Source organism: Pecten maximus, chromosome 19 (assembly GCF_902652985.1).
Source record: "Pecten maximus chromosome 19, xPecMax1.1, whole genome shotgun sequence".
In the NCBI taxonomy this organism is placed as follows: Eukaryota; Metazoa; Mollusca; class Bivalvia; order Pectinida; family Pectinidae; genus Pecten; species Pecten maximus.
This window is the reverse complement of record NC_047033.1, coordinates 26,951,916-26,972,698: the sequence shown is the minus strand read 5'-3', so window position 1 is coordinate 26,972,698 and position 20,783 is coordinate 26,951,916. Positions and strand designations below refer to the sequence as shown.

At 41.8% G+C, this 20,783-nt stretch overlaps 1 protein-coding gene across 1 annotated transcript; it reads right to left on the bottom strand.

Annotated features, from left to right (window-relative positions):
- Window positions 1-529: 529 nt before the first annotated feature.
- On the bottom strand, window positions 530-4,757 carry LOC117318204 (frizzled-7-like). The gene has a single exon (XM_033873239.1). The coding sequence runs from the start codon at window positions 4,505-4,507 to the stop codon at window positions 2,777-2,779; it is 1,731 nt and encodes a 576-aa protein (XP_033729130.1). The 5' UTR covers window positions 4,508-4,757; the 3' UTR covers window positions 530-2,776.
- Window positions 4,758-20,783: the final 16,026 nt, after the last annotated feature.

Genomic DNA, 20,783 nt, shown 5'->3' with positions numbered 1-20,783 from the left:
AATTACAAATTAAACGTTTATGATCTCTTTAAAACTCTAGACTCCATCATTTCCTTACTCAGTGCGGTCCTTAACATTCACACATTCTTCAGACTTTGTATCGAATGTGACTGATTTGTTACTTTTACGAATGTTGTGTAATGAAAATATGATATTTTGCATTATTTGGAATTTCTACTTTTGTTGCAATTTGTAAATTTATCAGAGAATCATATTTGTCGACAGGATATCACATCTTTTGAACATTACACTTTTCACAGGATCTGATAATAATAATAGTGTTATTAGAATGAGCATTTCTTAGCTAATTTAGATTTTCAAGATTTGTTCTGGATTTCAAGTTTTGGTAACATCACTGAATTGAAGGGTCCTAGAAAATGAAACAGTTTAACAATTTATATAAAACTATTGTTCAATACCAAGTAGTGTTTTAACATTACACTGCATATCAACACTAAAAATTTGTTTGCCACTTAACGTGGAGGACACTAGATTTATGTGTATATCTTTATATATGGGAGCTTTTAAGTATATAATTCATGAATTGTATGTAAAGCATTAAATGCCCCCACAATTTCTTTCTTTTTTTTTAAAGAGGAGGGGTCCCGGGTTGTCAAATAAAATATTGCTTGTCTAAAAAAACTTTTCTAACGATTTTATGAAATTTTGAGTTATGGATTTTACTAAAATTCTAAAATCCAGATATTTAGTCATCAAACATATTGCAATAGACATTCTTTATAAACCAAACAATCAAATATCACAAATAACAATGTTATGAAAATTAATAACTACAGAATCAAGTTTAGGCAAACAAATTTTATTAATACTGGCCCGACTATCAAATGAATACTCTACAATTTCAAATTAATAACTAGCATAAATTTACGGCTCGACATAACAAAGCCAGATTAGTCAGAATTTATACGGTTGAATTGTATATTGCTCATATTGGTTGTCCATCTGTTTGTAATTTAACAAAAGCTTGCCTGAAGTGGTAAGATAATGATATATATTTATTTGTTTGTTAAATAATGTTTCAGTCAACTTAAACCTAATGATATATAAAAACTGCCCCCCACCCCCTCCAAAAAAAAAAAAAAATCTCTAGCCAGCTGGTGCTACATACAGTCCTCTGTCAATGTGAAATATGAGTCAAGTATTAGCTAGTCAAAATAAATACCTTTCCAGAAATGATATTGTTTACATAATTTATACAAGTCCAGAGGCCTAGTTGGGTTCTGTAAGGCGACGTGGTTAAACTTACCAGCTAACGTCATACATGGATCTCTACAAAGGGAGTTATGATAGACATTGCTCTAGTGTGGTCTACTACATACAGGACCTTATTGCTTATTTGACATTTGATGTATAATTTGGCAGTCACGGTTATGCATATTCATGACCCCATTCAGAGTAAAAGGTCGAGTCACTAGCTATAGGTATATATATAAAAGCTATGCTCCAAAAACAAAATATATTTTCCCTGAAGAATCCAACATGCTGTCTATTATTACTTTATGTCGTATGAATAAAAAGTGAAGTTTGTGTTAATACTGATATCACATAACTTTATCATTTTGGCCTTCTCTAATCTGTTTAAAAATTCAGCTATATTGTTTGCAATGTTTTAAATGAATTTTAAAAAATTTAATGTACTGTTGAAAGAATGAAGGTTTACACTAACAACACAATGTACTGACTTACACTAGCACATTAAAATTCACACTGTTAATGTAGTTCATGACCTACTTACTTATCTTAATATTTTATTAGCAAGTTAACATAATATTTTTTCATGTTAAGGAGTATTTTTTTTTGTTTTGGAGTCTGTAAACTGCAGTGACCTTACAAAATTTGTTTGACAATAATTTTAGCCTAGATGTATAGCTACCTGCTATTCAAGCATGCTAAATTTTTCAAAGTAGATAAAAAAAAAATCTTGTTAAGTTCTCTCCAAATAATTTTTCCTTAAATACGAAATGTAATAAAATACACCAGAAAAAAATAACTTTTTTAATGCAACTAAATCACTCCATAATCGAAACTAATCCACATAAAAATGAAAATTTGTTTGGATAATATGATATGTAACATTTCTGCACCATTAAGTTTAAGTTGATCAGGTATTTAGGACATATACATACAAAATTAGCATTCAACGAAATTCACTGAAGTCTACAGCAATCATGCCTACTTGAAAAAAATACATTAAAGCAATATAAATACTTTGCTGGATATTTTAAGTACTCCACAATGATGTCCGTACAAAATACACAGTATCATCCATGGTAGACTCGCGATACAGTGGTCTCTAATGGTACAACAGGATGCTTAGTCTAGTGACAATGAATGAGGGGTTTCCTCTTCATCTCAAACATTTGAGAGTACATCTTTGGCATTTAAATGGATGAATGGTTACGTCGCTAAAAACATGCACGTTTTTACAGTAAAACACAACCTTCAATCAACAGGCCCCGTGAATCAATACTGCAAACCTGAAAATTGGTAAATATCCATCATTTCAGCGGCGACATAATTACAGGGCAAGTCGACAAGTTGTAATCCTCACCACAGATCAATAGATGGGTACAACAGCACAACCGTAGCACTGCAGGCGCTTTACATGTGCACGACACATCTTGATAATACAAGTTTGTATCAGGATAACGACCACACTTTACATTACACATTCAAATAATGACTGAATTTTAATGTTTCACACCCAAACACGGACATCACACATGTGCATGTATATGTGTGGACATTATAATTATTACACGACCGTTTCCGACTGCTTTTTAGAACCACCGCATAGTCGCGCGTAAAATCCTTTCCAGGAACTGACAGTTTTGCCTGTCCAGATCCACACCCCGGACGTGATTCCCACGATAACCGTCATCAAATACTTTATCATGAACACATTGAAGTCAGGGTTGTGGTTCATCGGCAGATCAACCAGACATGTGGTCCGCGACAACATACACTTCCTGTAGAACCAGGAAGCCATCCAGTCGTCACGGAATGATTGTTCGTAGAAGTAGCAAGCGATCACTATGGTCGCAGGAACAGTGTACAGAACTGAAAATATTCCTATTCTCACCATGAGTTTCTCCAGCTTATCGGTCTTCGTACCGTCACTTTTCATAATTGTTCTAATACGAAATAATGAAACAAATCCTGCAAGTAAAAACGATGTTCCAATGATCAAGTACAGCACTAGCGGAGCTAAAACGAATCCACGAAGTGCATCCACATCAAATATTCCTGTGAAACATACTCCACTGAGAACGTCTCCGTCAACTTGACCCATGGCCAGTATAGCAATGGTTTTGATAGCCGGTACAGCCCAAGCAGCCAGGTGGAAGTACTGGGAGTTTGCCTCTATTGCTTCATGACCCCATTTCATGCCGGCAGCGAGAAACCATGTAAGAGTCAATATTACCCACCAGATGGAGCTGGCCATGCTAAAGAAAAATAACATCATAAATAGTATTGTACACCATTCCTTCTTCGTTCCTTGGGTAACTAACGACTCTTCGCGATCGGGGAATTTGTGACAAGCGACACTGTCTTTGTCGAGAGAGAAACCGATTACATACGCCAAAGCCACCATGAAGTAACATCCAGACAAGAATATGATTGGACGCTCTGGGTAACGGAACCGGGTCATGTCGATGAGAAATGTCAAAACTGTAAACAGAGTAGATCCGAGACAGATACACGACCATGTACCAATCCACAATCGTGCAGTTTCTAATTTCGCTGTCGTGAAAAACATATCATGACACGGAGCACCACAGTCTCGAAACACATGATTCTGAATCTTCAATCTGTAGTCAAAACCCTGATTTACTCGCAAGTCAAGTGGACATTCAAAGTTGTGGCGGCGTGATGTGTTGAACACCTGGTCAGGGTAGTAGGCGTTATTGGGGAACATGATTGTACCCCCTCCCCCGGAGATCCCGGGGGTCCCTTGGTCGATGCCCCCACCCCCGGGGCCTGTATTACCTGTGCCTGCGGTGCTGTCAGGGTCGGTATTATTTTCACCAACACACAATCCTCTGGGTGGGAACTTGCTGCATTCGAGTGTATCTGGCCATTGGAATCCGAATTTGTTCATGAGACTTTCACAACCATGTCTGGCTTGGTTACATAGACTCTGACACGGTGGGATCGGTTCCTCCAGGACTGTACACACGGGTACATACATTGTACATAGGAACAGACGAAGTTGGGGACTGCACTGGACTTTTACAAGGGGAAAAAACTGGTGCACTTCTAATCCGGCATCGTCCTGATGTTGATGGGACAGTAAGTTTGGCATGATAGTTTCATTGTATATAATATCTTTACATAAAGGGATAGCGATCGGTTCACATTTCGAATTTTTACGGGCCCCAGTACCCGAGAATCCCCCTTGGCCTTGGGCCTTACTCACATTCAGAATGGCGCACTGGTGCAGTATAATTGTCAGGAACACTAAACAAAACGATCCCCGCGCCATCTTAGATCCGTACACACGTCTAGATCCCAAAATTCATGTCCTCAATTCGTCGATCTTTATGTTAGCATGACAACAGAGTTGATTCACAGCACGTAATCGAAACAAATCACAGTCACATACAACAAACTTACGGCTAATCCTGGCTGTCTGTGATCTCTGTGTTAAAGCAATGGCTGCCTTTGTGCCAAGACTATTCAAAAGAATTGAATATAATTAATACGTTTCGAGGCCTCTACAACAAATTCCTTTCATGAGCCAGGCCTGCGCTGCGGCTAGGTGCTCGATGGGGATCTAGAAACCGTAGCCAATGATTAGCGGCTTTACATGTAGTACTCAGATACGATTGGCTGAGGTGTCAATGATAATGACATTCGGCTGTTCCGTTATTCTCCCTCGTTTAGTAGGCACGTTGAGTGATATTTGGATGTCATTAGGCAATGTACCTGTAAATTAATTAGAGAAGAGAATTAGGGAGTTTTGATTGAGGACAATGTGTTATAACTTCTCAATCACTGTCGCTATATCTGTCAGCTTGGATCAACAAAGGGAAAATACGAGAGCTGTCACTGAGGCTAAGGCATATCGTTTATTTAATGTATTGCAAGCGAAGTCGAGTAATATTAAATACGAATACCTACTATTTAGAGACGGAAACCATAACACTATATATCATAGTGGATTTTTAAGAGAGTGTGTTTGTGAAATAAAGTGATGTTCTCAATAATCAGTGTCAGGAATTAGTGTTAGTTATTTATTTATTTATTTACAATATTATGATTATTGTCATGAATTTATTTATTACTTATTTTTATGTTTACAGACATCTGTGACACCTGGATTTTTTGTACTAATTACGAAACATCTTAATTGTTTACATTACCCGAGGTGCATGTTTGGACGAGATATGGTACGCAGGTTTGATCCGAAAAGACAACACCCAGCTGACAATGTAAACAGGGCCGAGTTTCGTGAGTGTTAGATCTATTGAGAGCACATCCCGACCCTTGGTAACTGACACTCCGAATTTGTGTAAGTGATTTAAACTGTCTACGTCACCAGTGTGTATAAAGTTCGTTCTATTTGTATAATAGTTTGATAAAGGAATTCCGGTTATCAAATACCACACCAGGAATCATTTGTATATCTTGTTGTTATTAAGTCTTAAAATAGACATATATTTATTATGCTTATACCAACTAGTAAATTAACGTGTTGGTCCAGTAATTTGAGAAATATTCTTCAATAGCCTAATGACTGCATTCTTCTGCAGTATTATGTTTTTTATTCAATAAAACCTACAATTAATTATGATTGGCCGGAATTTATATCTTTTATTGTATTTTTAACAAAGTACAAGCTAATTAACCAGTAAACAACACAGTGTTATCTTGTTGTATGTGTGACTGACCACTGGCTAATCAACAAGTAAACAACACAGTGTTATCTTGTTGTATGTGTGACTGACCACTGTGATTACACTGGACATGGTAATAGCGATTAGTAGGATTAGTACTTAGGACTCAGTGCAATATTAGACGTAGCGAGGGAAGGAGACTTGTGGAATAGGAAATTACGAGGGGGGGGGGGGGGGGGGGGGGGGGGGGGGGGGGGATTATTATAACGAGGGAGGGAGGCGTAGAATAGGATGTAACGAGGGAGGGAAGGTGACTTGTGGAATAGAAAGTAACGAGGGAGGGGGAACATTGTTATAAGATTTGAGGAGGGAGGGAGGCGTAGAATAGGATGGAATGAGAGAGGGGGCACGTGGAAATAGATTTGACGAGGGATGGGGCCATTTGAATTATATTTGACGAGGGAGGGGGACCATAGAAATGAGATTTGACGAAGGGAGGGGGACACGTGGGATAGGATGTGACGAAGGAGGGGACCCGTTATTTTAGATTTTACGAGGAAGGGGGAAACGTGGTATAAGATGTGACGAGGCAAGGAGACACGTGGTATAAGATGTGACGAGGCAAGGGGACACGTGGGATAGGATATGACGAGGGAGGGGACCCGTGGGATAGGATGTGACGAGGGAGGGGGACACGTGAGATAGGATATGACGAGGGAGGGGACCCGTGGGATAGGATGTGACGAGGGAGGGGGACACGTGGTATAGGATGTGACGAGGGAGGGGGACACGTGAGATAGGATGTGACGAGGGAGTGGGACACGTGGTATAGGATGTGACGAGGGAGGGGGACACGTGAGATAGGATATGACGAGGGAGGGGGACACGTGAGATAGGATATGACGGGGGAGGAGGACACGTGGTATAGGATGTGACGAGGGAGGGGGACACGTGAAATAAGATGTGACGAGGGAGGGGGGGGGGGCACGTGGAATATGATGTGACGAGGGAGGGGACACGTGGGATAGGATGTGACGATGGAGGGGGACACGTGGTATAGGATGTGACGAGGGAGGGGGACATGTGGTATAAGATGTGACGATGGAGGGAGACACGTGGGATAGGATGTGACGAGGGAGTGGGACACGTGGTATAGGATGTGACGAGGGAGGGGGACACGTGAGAAAGGATATGACGGGGGAGGAGGACACGTGGTATAGGATGTGACGAGGGAGGGGAACACGTGGTATAGGATGTGACGAGGGAGGGGGGGGGGGGGGGGGGCACGTGGAATATGATGTGACGAGGGAGGGGACACGTGGGATAGGATGTGACGATGGAGGGGGACACGTGGTATAGGATGTGACGAGGGAGGGGGACATGTGGTATAAGATGTGACGAGGGAGGGAGACACGTGGGATAGGATGTGACGAGGGAGGGGACACGTAGGATAGGATGTGACGAGGGAGGGGGACACGTGGTATAGGATGTGACGAGGGAGGGGGATATGTGAGATAGGATGTGACGAGGGAGGGGGCACGTGAGATAGGATGTGACGAAGGAGGGGGGCACGTGAAATAAGATGTGACGAGGGAGGGGGACACGTGACATAAGATGTGACGAGGGAGGGGACACGTGGTATAAGATGTGACGAGGGAGGGAGACACGTGGTTTAAGATGTGACGAGGGATGGGGACACGTGGGATAGGATGTGACGAGGGAGGGGATACGTGAGATAGGATGTGACGAGGGAGGGGACCCGTTATTTTAGATTTGACGAGGAAGGGGGAAACGTGGTATAGGATGTGACGAGGAAGGAGAACACGTGGTATAAGATGTGACGAGGCAAGGGGACACGTGAGATAGGATATGACGAGGGAGTGGGACACGTGGTATAGGATGTGACGAGGGAGGGGGACACGTGAGATAGGATATGACGAGGGAGGGGGACACGTGGTATAAGATATGACGGGGAGGAGGACACGTGGTATAGGATGTGACGAGGGAGGGGGACACGTGAAATAAGATGTGACGAGGGAGGGGGGGGGGGGACACGTGGAATATGATGTGACGATGGAGGGGACACGTGGGATAGGATGTGACGAGGGAGGGGGACACGTGGTATAGGATGTGACGAGGGAGGGGGACACATGGGATATGATGTGACGAGGGAGGGGACATGTGGTATAAGATGTGACGATGGAGGGGACACGTGAGATAGGATGTGACGAGGGAGGGGGCACGTGAGATAGCATGTGACGAAGGAGGGGGGCACGTGAAATAAGATGTGACGAGGGAGGGGGGCACGTGACATAAGATGTGACGAGGGAGGGGACACGTGGTATAAGATGTGACGAGGGAGGGGGACACATGAGATAGGATGTGACGAGGGAGGAGGACACGTGAGATAAGATGTGACGAGGGAGGGGGACACGTTGGATAGGATGTGACAAGGAAGGAGGACACGTGGTATAAGATGTGACGAGGCAAGGGGACACGTGAGATAGGATATGACGAGGGAGTGGGACACGTGGAATAGGATGTGACAAGAGATGGGGACACGTGGGATAAGATGTGACGAGGGAGGGGGACACGTAATATAAGATGTGCCGAGGGAGGGGAAACGTGGGATAGAATGTGACGAGGGAGAGGGACACGTGAAATAAGATGTGACGAGGGAGGAGGGGGGGGGGGGACACGTGGAATATGATGTGACGAGGGAGGGGACCCGTGGGATAGGATGTGACGAGGGAGGGGGACACGTGGTATAGGATGTGACGAGGGAGGGGGACACGTGAGATAGGATGTGACGAGGGAGGGGGACACATGGGATATGATGTGACGAGGGAGGGGGACACGGGAGATAGGATATGACGGGGGAGGAGGACACGTGGTATAGGATGTGACGGGGGAGGGGAACACGTGGTATAGGATGTGACGAGGGAGGGGGACACATGGGATATGATGTGACGAGGGAGGGGGACACATGGGATATGATGTGACGAGGGAGGGGGACATGTGGTATAAGATGTGACGAGGGAGGGAGACACGTGGGATAGGATGTGACGAGGGAGGGGGACACGTGGTATAGGATGTGACGAGGGAGGGGGACACGTGAGATAGGATATGACGGGGGAGGAGGACACGTGGTATAGGATGTGACGAGGGAGGGGAACACGTGGTATAGGATGTGACGAGGGAGGGGGGGGGGGGCACGTGGAATATGATGTGACGAGGGAGGGGACACGTGGGATAGGATGTGACGATGGAGGGGGACACGTGGTATAGGATGTGACGAGGGAGGGGGACATGTGGTATAAGATGTGACGAGGGAGGGAGACACGTGGGATAGGATGTGACGAGGGAGGGGACACGTAGGATAGGATGTGACGAGGGAGGGGGACACGTGGTATAGGATGTGACGAGGGAGGGGGATATGTGAGATAGGATGTGACGAGGGAGGGGGCACGTGAGATAGGATGTGACGAAGGAGGGGGGCACGTGAAATAAGATGTGACGAGGGAGGGGGACACGTGACATAAGATGTGACGAGGGAGGGGACACGTGGTATAAGATGTGACGAGGGAGGGAGACACGTGGTTTAAGATGTGACGAGGGATGGGGACACGTGGGATAGGATGTGACGAGGGAGGGGGGCGGGTGGTATAAGATGTGACGAGGGAGGGGGGACACGTGGAATATGATGTGACGAGGGAGGGGAAACGTGGTATAGGATGTGACGAGGAAGGAGGACACGTGGTATAAGATGTGACGAGGCAAGGGGACACGTGAGATAGGATATGACGAGGGAGTGGGACACGTGGTATAGGATGTGACGAGGGAGGGGGACACGTGAGATAGGATATGACGAGGGAGGGGGACACGTGGTATAAGATATGACGGGGGAGGAGGACACGTGGTATAGGATGTGACGAGGGAGGGGGACACGTGAAATAAGATGTGACGAGGGAGGGGGGGGGGACACGTGGAATATGATGTGACGATGGAGGGGACACGTGGGATAGGATGTGACGAGGGAGGGGGACACGTGGTATAGGATGTGACGAGGGAGGGGGACACATGGGATATGATGTGACGAGGGAGGGGACATGTGGTATAAGATGTGACGATGGAGGGGACACGTGAGATAGGATGTGACGAGGGAGGGGGCACGTGAGATAGCATGTGACGAAGGAGGGGGGCACGTGAAATAAGATGTGACGAGGGAGGGGGGCACGTGACATAAGATGTGACGAGGGAGGGGACACGTGGTATAAGATGTGACGAGGGAGGGGGACACATGAGATAGGATGTGACGAGGGAGGAGGACACGTGAGATAAGATGTGACGAGGGAGGGGGACACGTTGGATAGGATGTGACGAGGAAGGAGGACACGTGGTATAAGATGTGACGAGGCAAGGGGACACGTGAGATAGGATATGACGAGGGAGTGGGACACGTGGAATAGGATGTGACAAGAGATGGGGACACGTGGGATAAGATGTGACGAGGGAGGGGGACACGTAATATAAGATGTGCCGAGGGAGGGGGAAACGTGGGATAGAATGTGACGAGGGAGAGGGACACGTGAAATAAGATGTGACGAGGGAGGAGGGGGGGGGGACACGTGGAATATGATGTGACGAGGGAGGGGACCCGTGGGATAGGATGTGACGAGGGAGGGGGACACGTGGTATAGGATGTGACGAGGGAGGGGGACACGTGAGATAGGATGTGACGAGGGAGGGGGACACATGGGATATGATGTGACGAGGGAGGGGGACACGTGAGATAGGATATGACGGGGGAGGAGGACACGTGGTATAGGATGTGACGAGGGAGGGGTCACATGGGATATGATGTGACGAGGGAGGGGGACACATGGGATATGATGTGACGAGGGAGGGGGCATGTGGTATAAGATGTGACGAGGGAGGGGACACATGGGATATGATGTGACGAGGGAGGGGGCATGTGGTATAAGATGTGACGAGGGAGGGGGACACATGGGATATGATGTGACGAGGGAGGGGGACACATGGGATATGATGTGACGAGGGAGGGGGCATGTGGTATAGGATGTGACGGGGGAGGGGAACACGTGGTATAGGATGTGACGAGGGAGGGGGACACATGGGATAGAATGTGACGAGGGAGGGGGCACGTGAAATAAGATGTGCCGAGGGAGGGGACACGTGGGATAGGATGTGACGAGGGAGGGTCGCGTAGGATAGGATGTGACGAGGGAGGGGGACACGTGAAATAAGATGTGACGAGGGAGGGGGATACGTGAGATAGGATGTGACGAGGGAGGGGGGCACGTGAGAAAGGATGTGACGAAGGAGGGGGGCACGTGAAATAAGATGTGACGAGGGAGGGGGACACGTGAGATAGGATGTGACGAGGGAGGGGGACACGTTGGATAAGATGTGACGAGGGAGGGGGACACGTAGTATATGATGTGACGAGGGAGGGACACGTGAAATAAGATGTGACGAGGGAGGGGAACACGTGGGATAGAATGTGACGAGGGAGGGGTCACATGGTATAGGATGTGGCGAGGGAGGGGAACACGTGGGATAGGATGTGACGAGGGAGGGGGACACGTAATATAAGATGTGTCGAGGGAGGGGACACGTGAAATATGATGTGACGAGGGAGGGGGACACGTGAGATAGGATGTGACGTGGGAGGGGGACACGTAGTATAAGATGTGCCGAGGGAGGGGGGGACGTAAAATAAGATGTGAAGAGCGAGGTGGACACGTGAAATAGGATGTGACGAGGGAGGGGGACACTCGAAATAAGATGTGACGAGGGAGGGTGACATATGAGATAAGATGTGACGAGGGGAGGGGGGACATGTGGTATTGTAAGATGTGATGAGGGAGGGGACACGTGAGATAGGATGTGATGAGGGAGGTTGACACGTGTTCAAATATTCTTATAATTTGTGGAACTTTCATTAACTGTCAAAAGTGTTATTTTCCACCATATCGTGTACATATTTACTGTAAGATCACGTCTTTTTGATGAAAAACTATATAAGACGAATAGAACGCTGAGGTAGCAATCACAGAATCACACCTGTAGTACATAATCTGCCGTGTGTGACTGTGGGTTAAGGATTAGGTGACAAAGTCGATACAGCTTTCATCAGATAAACCAAGAGTCTATCAATGAAGGCCCAGACCTTAGACTGTCATAGCGACATAAGCTACACACACACAGATAGCGTAACGAGCTATATCAGATCAAAAGAATCAAACAACAAACAAAATAAGAAATTTCCGGCGAAGGGCGTGTTGTTCTAATAAATTTTGAATTGTTCTATACCGTAGATCTAGCGATACGGACACCGAGACCTGACTGTGTGACCGCCCGGATTGTAACTCTGATCAATAGATAGCCGTACAAAAGATATACCTACACGGCGTAGAGGCCTGTCTACCTGTACGTTATATAAATCATACACTACCGTAAATAACACGAGAAACCATCGCCCGGTACCGTAAGATTTACATATAAATCACACACTACCGTAAATAACACGAGAAACCATCGCTCGGTACCGTAAGATTTACATATAAATCACACACTACCGTAAATAACACGAGAAACCATCGCCCGGTACCGTAAGATTTACATATAAATCACACACTACCGTAAATAACACGAGAAACCATCGCCCGGTTCCGTAAGATTTACATATAAATCACACACTACCGTAAATAACACGAGAAACCATCGCTCGGTACCGTAAGATTTACATATAAATCACACACTACCGTAAATAACACGAGAAACCATCGCTCGGTACCGTAAGATTTACATATAAATCACACACTACCGTAAATAACACGAGAAACCATCGCCCGGTTCCGTAAGATTTACATATAAATCACACACTACCGTAAATAACACGAGAAACCATCGCTCGGTACCATAAGATTTACATATAAATCACACACTACCGTAAATAATACGAGAAACCATCGCTCGGTAATGTAAGATTTACATATAAATCACACACTACCGTAAATAACACGAGAAACCATCGCCCGGTAATGTAAGATTTACATATAAATCACACACTACCGTAAATAACACGATAAACCATCGCTCGGTACCGTAAGATTTACCGTAAACTATCACATAAAGACGAAGAACACTCATTAACTTGCCAAATCGGTTATGAAAATGACATAGGATCCGATAGCAGTGGTATTGTAAAATTTGACTCATTGAAATAAAAAATTATTTAAATTTCATATGAAGCATAAGATGTATTACAACATAAATAAATTACATGAACGCCGTTAAAGTATGTTTGTTATATAACCACGCAGAGAAATATGTTTACAAAATCATTTCCAGTACTCTTTGTTATAAATGACTACCAGGACAATAGCATGACGTAATTTATTTAAGCATTGAACGGCTTTCATTTGGCATTCATAGTCAATATGAATGCCAACCGAGGGCCGTTCAATGCTTATATTTACCATCTGCGATTTTTTATTTGTCGTGCGATTTTTTTTTTGAAATTTTCAAATTCAAATTTCAGTTGGCAGTTCATAAGCTGGTGAACTCGCAACTGAATTGGTAGGGTTACATTGTATATAGTGGCAGTGCCATACAATGGTAAACCTGGTCATATATATTCACACGTAAAAATAATATATATGGACCTTGGATTGGGAAATCGTGACAAGTCCCTGTGCTATAACAATGATCATTTACGTGCACAGGAAATACTCAATGATGTGATTTTAATAAACCTAATCTAATTAACATTCGATCTTTAATAATAAACTGAATTAGCACTTTTGTTTAAACCTAAGCGGAGTCTGACGACATCTATTGATGTTAATAAAAGTAATTAACTAAATGTGGAAATATCTTAAGTTTCTTCAGCACAAAGTCTTACATAAACATCTCAAGGTCACTAGGTCAGGATTTCTGGTTTGGTTATTAAATCTACTATAGTGTAGCATAAAAAACACGGGCACTTAATGAATTTTACAAACTGTTTTAAATTGTTTTACATAATGATTTACGATCAATTATCGTTTCTGTAGGTAAACTTCTAAATATGTACAGATTTAACATCGATAGATCACCGCTGACACTTTACTCTCGAAAACAGACGGCGTGTATTTTTACACTGCTGTCTGTCAGTGAGAATGATTATGATTAATGATAATAATAGATGTTCTTAACTTGTATTAATTTTCTGTTTTGATAGCTTGAACAGTGTGTTTGGAATGATGTAGTAATGTCGTGGAATGTGATCTAAACAGCTTTAACCCTTTGTTATATGCACTGGCGGATTTAAGGGGGGAGGAGGCGGGGCGCAGCCCCCACCCCTTAAAATTGTATGAATCTATCGTGAAATACACTAGAATGCAGGATTTTGCATTTACCTGCTAAATTTTTTCCGGGGGGGAGTAACCCCGGAACCCCGTAATTTGGCACAATCTAAACAGCTTTAACCCTTTGTTATATGCACTGGCGGATTTAAGGGGGGAGGAGGCGGGGCGCACGCCCCCACCCCTTAAAATTGTATGAATCTATCGTGAAATACACTAGAATGCAGGATTTTGCATTTACCTGCTAAATTTTTTCCGGGGGGGAGTAACCCCGGAACCCCGTAATTTGGCACAACGCCCCCCCCCCCCCCCCTTAACTGGAAATCCTGTATGCGACCTTGACATGTAAGTGTATATAAAACATATATAACGAACGTGATATAGTTCAAAGGTTACCGTTGAAGTTCAGAGGTCATTCTGAGTGCGTGTCTTCTATTTTGAGTCCCATTCGTCCGATTTAAGATGTGGGACCATGGAAGGTCTGTGGAAGTTTCAGTCAAGTCTGTTTTAACGGACTAAAATATACAATGTCATCCAAGGTCACCCAAGGTCATTATCAGTGTCCCGGATCAAAGTTTCTTTTACGGACTAGAATATAATATCGTTATCCCATTTTGCCTGTAAACTAGTCAGGTGACCGTCATCGTATCGTATCGGGTCAAACTGGTCATTTCTCTTGGCTGACTAGAATAGACGAGGTCACCGATTAGTTGTATCCGGGAGACCACGCCCTCGGACAGAAAACTAAATAACAATCATTCATGTATCCCTGCTTAGAGACATTGGTAATTAGGTCACGCGAGGAAACTGTTTGGGGTCAAATACATGGAATATACAAGGTGATACGAGGTCACTGTTGGGGGTTAAATATACGGAATATACAAGATCAAAACGAGGTCACTGTTGAGGGTCAAATACACGGAATATACAAGATCACACGAGGTCACTGTTGGGGGTCAAATGCACGGAGTATACAAGATCACACGAGGTCACTGTTGGGGGTCAAATGCACGGAGTATACAAGATCACACGAGGTCACTGTTGGGGGTCAAATGCACGGAAAATAAAAGGCCCCTGTCGGCTCGGGGAGGTCAAATGGATGAAATATGCAAGATGACACGTGGTACTGTCGGGTCGGAGATGTCCTATAAGTGGAATATACAAGGTATCATAGGTTTACTGACGGGTCGGTGAGATCAGAAACACGGAATATGCAAGGTCATGCGGGATCATTTGTGGAACATACAATGTCATAGGGTCGGAGTCAGTCCTGCGCGTTTGGAACATACAAGGTCAAGGGGTCAGAGTCAGTCCTGCGCGTTTGTAACATACAAGGTCATGGGGTCAGAGTCAGTCCTGCGCGTGTGGAACATACAAAGTCATATGGGTCGGAGTGTGGAACATACAAAGTCACGTGGGTCGGAGTGTGGAACATACAAAGTCACGTGGGTCGGAGTGTGGAACATACACAGTCATGTGGGTCGGAGTGTGGAACATACAAAGTCACGTGGGTCGGAGTGTGGAAAATACAAAGTCACGTGGGTCGGAGTGTGGAACATACAAAGTCACGTGGGTCGAAGTGTGGAACATACAAAGTCACGTGGGTCGGAGTGTGGAACATACAAAGTCACGTGGGTCGAAGTGTGGAATATACAAACTCAAGTGGGTCGGAGTGTGGAACATACAAAGTCACGTGGGTCGAAGTGTGGAATATACAAACTCAAGTGGGTCGGAGTGTGTAACATACAAAGTCACGTGGGTCGAAGTGTGGAACATACAAACTCAAGTGGGTCGGAGTGTGTAACATACAAAGTCACGTGGGTCGGAGTGTGGAACATACAAAGTCATGTGGGTCGGAGTGTTGAACATATAAAGTCACGTGGGTCGGAGTGTGGAACATACAAAGTCACGTGGGTCGGAGTGTGGAACATACAAAGTCATATGGGTCGGAGTGTGGAACATATAAAGTCACGTGGGTCGGAGTGTGGAACATACAAAGTCACGTGGGTCGGAGTCAGTAAGTACGTCAGTATCTGTCGTCATACTTTTATATTTGTTTCCGTGTTTACAGACTATACAAGGTCACACAAGGTCACACAAGGTCTCAGTCGGTTTTCAGAGGTCACGTGTCAATGTGCCGTCGCACTTAAAAGAATTCAGGGCAACAATATACACCAGAATATTTTAATACATCTGTCACAATAAATATGAATACACTTGTACCTTGCATTAAATTTCGACGCACACAACCAGAAAATAATTTGGTCAAAATTCATATCATCATTATACAGTTACATATCATCATTATACACTTATATATCATCATTATACACTTACATACACTTACATATCATCATTATACACTTACATACACTTACATATCATCATTATACACTACATATCATCATTATACACTTACATATCATCATTAAACATTTACATATCATCATTACACACTTACATATAATCATTATACACTTACATACACTTACATATCATCATTAAACACTTACCTATCATCATTACACACTTACATATCATCATCATACACTTACATATCACAACTACACACTTACATATCATCATCATACACTTACATATCATCAATACACAGTTACATATCATCATTACACACTTATAAATCATCATTACACACTTATATATCATCATTATACACTTACGTATCATTATACACTTACATATCATCATCATACACTTACATATCATCATCATACACTTATATATCATCATTATACACTTACATATCATCATTATACACTTACATATCATCATTATACACTTACATACACTTACATATCATCATTATACACTTACATATCATCATTATACACTTACATATCATCATTATACACTTACATACCATCATTATACACTTACATATCATCATTATACACTTACATATCATCATTACACACTTACATATCATCATTATACACTTACATACACTTACATATCATCATTATACACTTACATATCATCATTATACACTTATATATCATCATTACACACTTACATATCATCATTATACACTTATATATCATCATTACACACTTACATATCATCATTATACACTTACATATCATCATTATACACTTACATATCATCATTATACACTTACATATCATCATTGTACACTTACATATCATCATTATACACTTACATATCATCATTATACACTTACATATCATCATTATACACTTACATATCATCATTATACACTTACATATCATCATTATACACTTACATACGCTTACATATCATCATTGTACACTTACATATCATCATTATACACTTACATATCATCATTACACACTTTAATATCATCATTATACACTTACATATCATCATTACACACTTACATATCATCATTAAACACTTACATACACTTACATTTCATCATTATACACTTACATATCATCATTATACACTTACATATCATCATTACACACTTACATATCATCATTATACACTTACATATCTTCATTGTACACTTACATATCATCGGTATCCACTTATATATCATCATTATACAGTTACATATCATCATTATACACTTACATATATCACATTTCTACCAGTGAAATATCGAAAATTATTCATTCTATGAAAGTGATATTTTCTTTCACTAGTGAAAAATATCACCTTTTCTGATTCGACCAATCAGAGCACTGCTTACAAACGACAATGGGAAAATTAAGATTTGCATATAGCTTTCCGTCATGTTGTATGACGTCATAATGAAAGATAGAATACATAACGTCACGTTTGAGCTACCTCGGTATATCTTGCTCTAAAATTGCCCTGAAATGTAATTAACAGAAATATCTAACAGTATCTCCAGAAATACCACGAACGCACGAATTGTAACCTTTCAGATGATTATATGTGACAATTTTATTTAGGTTTAGAATTAATTTCATTGAGCAGTATCACTGTGTAGACATATATCTTCATATTGAAATCTGTAATTGATGTAAATTCAGCCATGTGGACTTCAAATTAGTCATTCGACCTGTACACCGTCCTAATTAGATATGTGTGTACATGCATTGCCATGCCGTGACCTTTATTGCTGAAACTGATTACTGATGAGTTACACGTTCAAGGACAATGTACCTGTAATTGATATCTAACAGGTGTGTGTGTATCTTTATGATATAATAACAATACATATGACTGAAACTGGGCCGGATCACAGGTAATAGGCATGAATTCTCAATAAACATGCATTATAGACCACGAGGTGGGAATGTACACCAGGTCCCCGTGGACCTATATAATTACGAATGTCGGATTGACCTTTTTCTACCTGTACGCCAGGACAGGTCCCGAGGGGTGTCGTGACGTCATTGCCACGAGGACCAATCACTGATAAATGTATTTGTTTGTATATATACACAATCGTAGCGTGACATTTTTGACATATTTTAGATAGCACACCTCAGTAACATATCAGATATCGTTTGATATAGTTTGTTATCGTACACGTCTCGTTTTCTTCTCCAGTAGTTGTATACAGATTTCAATTGGCGCCGCTGATAAACTCCTCACAAAAATATATCGAAATTTATTCATAGATTTTGACGCAATCTAGAATCTACTTTAGATCAATCATGATTTATAGTTAAGAAATATACATATACAAACAGAATGTAGTCCTATAGTCATAAATACTGTTAATACGAGTCCTCGTTATTAAAACTGATTTCAGTTTCAAGGTCATTTATGATATAAAATACACACACATATATATATAGTATTGTTTATTGATATAATATGCTGATTTCTCTGAAATTAACCAATCTAGAAATTATACATAACTATATTGTTTTCCTTCTGTAATCGAAGTCCGTGTAAGCATATTGATGAAATTTACTTAGGTATACCAGAGTTATTTCCCTTGTTTTCGCTACAACACTTTCTTTAGATAGGTATAGTCTTTTTCATGAAATGTGTCTCGGTGCAAACAGGTAAGTTTTCCTGTAAAAATCATATGTTGGCACTTAGGGACATGTATAAATTATATGGAAATTGATACAAATATGTGTTTTGTTATTTATCTACATACATGTTTAATGTATAACAAGTATTTATCTTTTATTATAAGACGTTCTTAAATAATATAACACAGTGTATTTACTAAGAGCCGTCATCCTCATCATAGACAATCGAATCTTGTCCGAAATTATCTTTCTAACTTTTAAAGAGTATTCTATCAACGTGAATTAAACCAAATTGTTGATGAGGAGCTTGATAAGCTTAGATTTTTTTCATTAAAACAGTCACTATATATCACTCTGTCATATATACGTCTCTGATTAAAATAAGTTACAATAGAATCATTATACCAAGCTTAAAGGGACATTCCTTCGTGTGAATAGAGTTTAGTTCGTCAAAATTAAACTTACTGGAAATTATGTATTTTCCCCCCAAGTAGTAAAAGTTATAATCTTTACGTTAATACGGCAATTTTACTCTCAATATAAACCAGAGTTCTTCGAGTACTGAGTTCTGAAAATTCTTAATTCGCCCCGAAGTATCACTAATTACCGCAAAGACATGCGGTATTTGTATACAATAGTCCTTACTCTGTACATTTCAGCGTTAATTTCATTACGAACACTCCTATACTCATCGTTTGGGCATAGATTTCATCGATAGACATTGTGCATGTTTCTGAAAAAAAAAATGTCCCCTTAACAGATATTTTTAAGAGCACATCAGCCAAGTTTGTCATAAGTAAGACAATTTGGAGTTGAAGATCACAAAGCTAACGGAATTTGTAATGAAACTTTTCTACTCTACATTTTTCACAATTCCATTGCAAGTTTTCTCCAAAATATCTAGATGTTAGGATGGAAAGGCAAAGTGTATTTTTTACAACAAAGCAAACGGTCATTGATGTCAATTTTCATGACAATCGGTTTATTATTTCTTGACCGCGTTGTATCCCTTAAAAGCGACTCCCCCACTTCGCTTAAAGTACGTCATATATGCGAGTTGATTTCACGAGAAATCCTTGATTTGTTTCAAATCTTCTTTGACAAAGACAATTTCACATCCGGTAACTAACGGAACACCCGGTCACTTTTGGTATATTAATTAATTCATTTTGAAACATTCACATTTCTTAAAATGGCAGGAATAAAATTAACTTCATATTTGTGAAATACATATAATTAATTTACAGAGACGGTAAAGCATAACATGCGTACACTATGCGTACTATGGTAAGGGAGATAACTCTGTTAACGAGTTGGTATTTTACCTTCACGATTATTTGATTGGGGGAAAATGAATTAATTGTAATCAGAGACGTGTATATCAGATATACACGTCTCTGTTGTAATTTTATCATTTCCAACTTACATTTTCTCCATTGATTACCGAGTGTAGTATATTTCTGCTGTACCGAGTCGTTTTCTTTATAAATGTCATACATTTGTTTGTGGTAGTGGTCAATATACAATTAGACGTATTTTGCATGTCATTACTGCTTCCGATTTGTTATCGATTAGGAAATCTATAA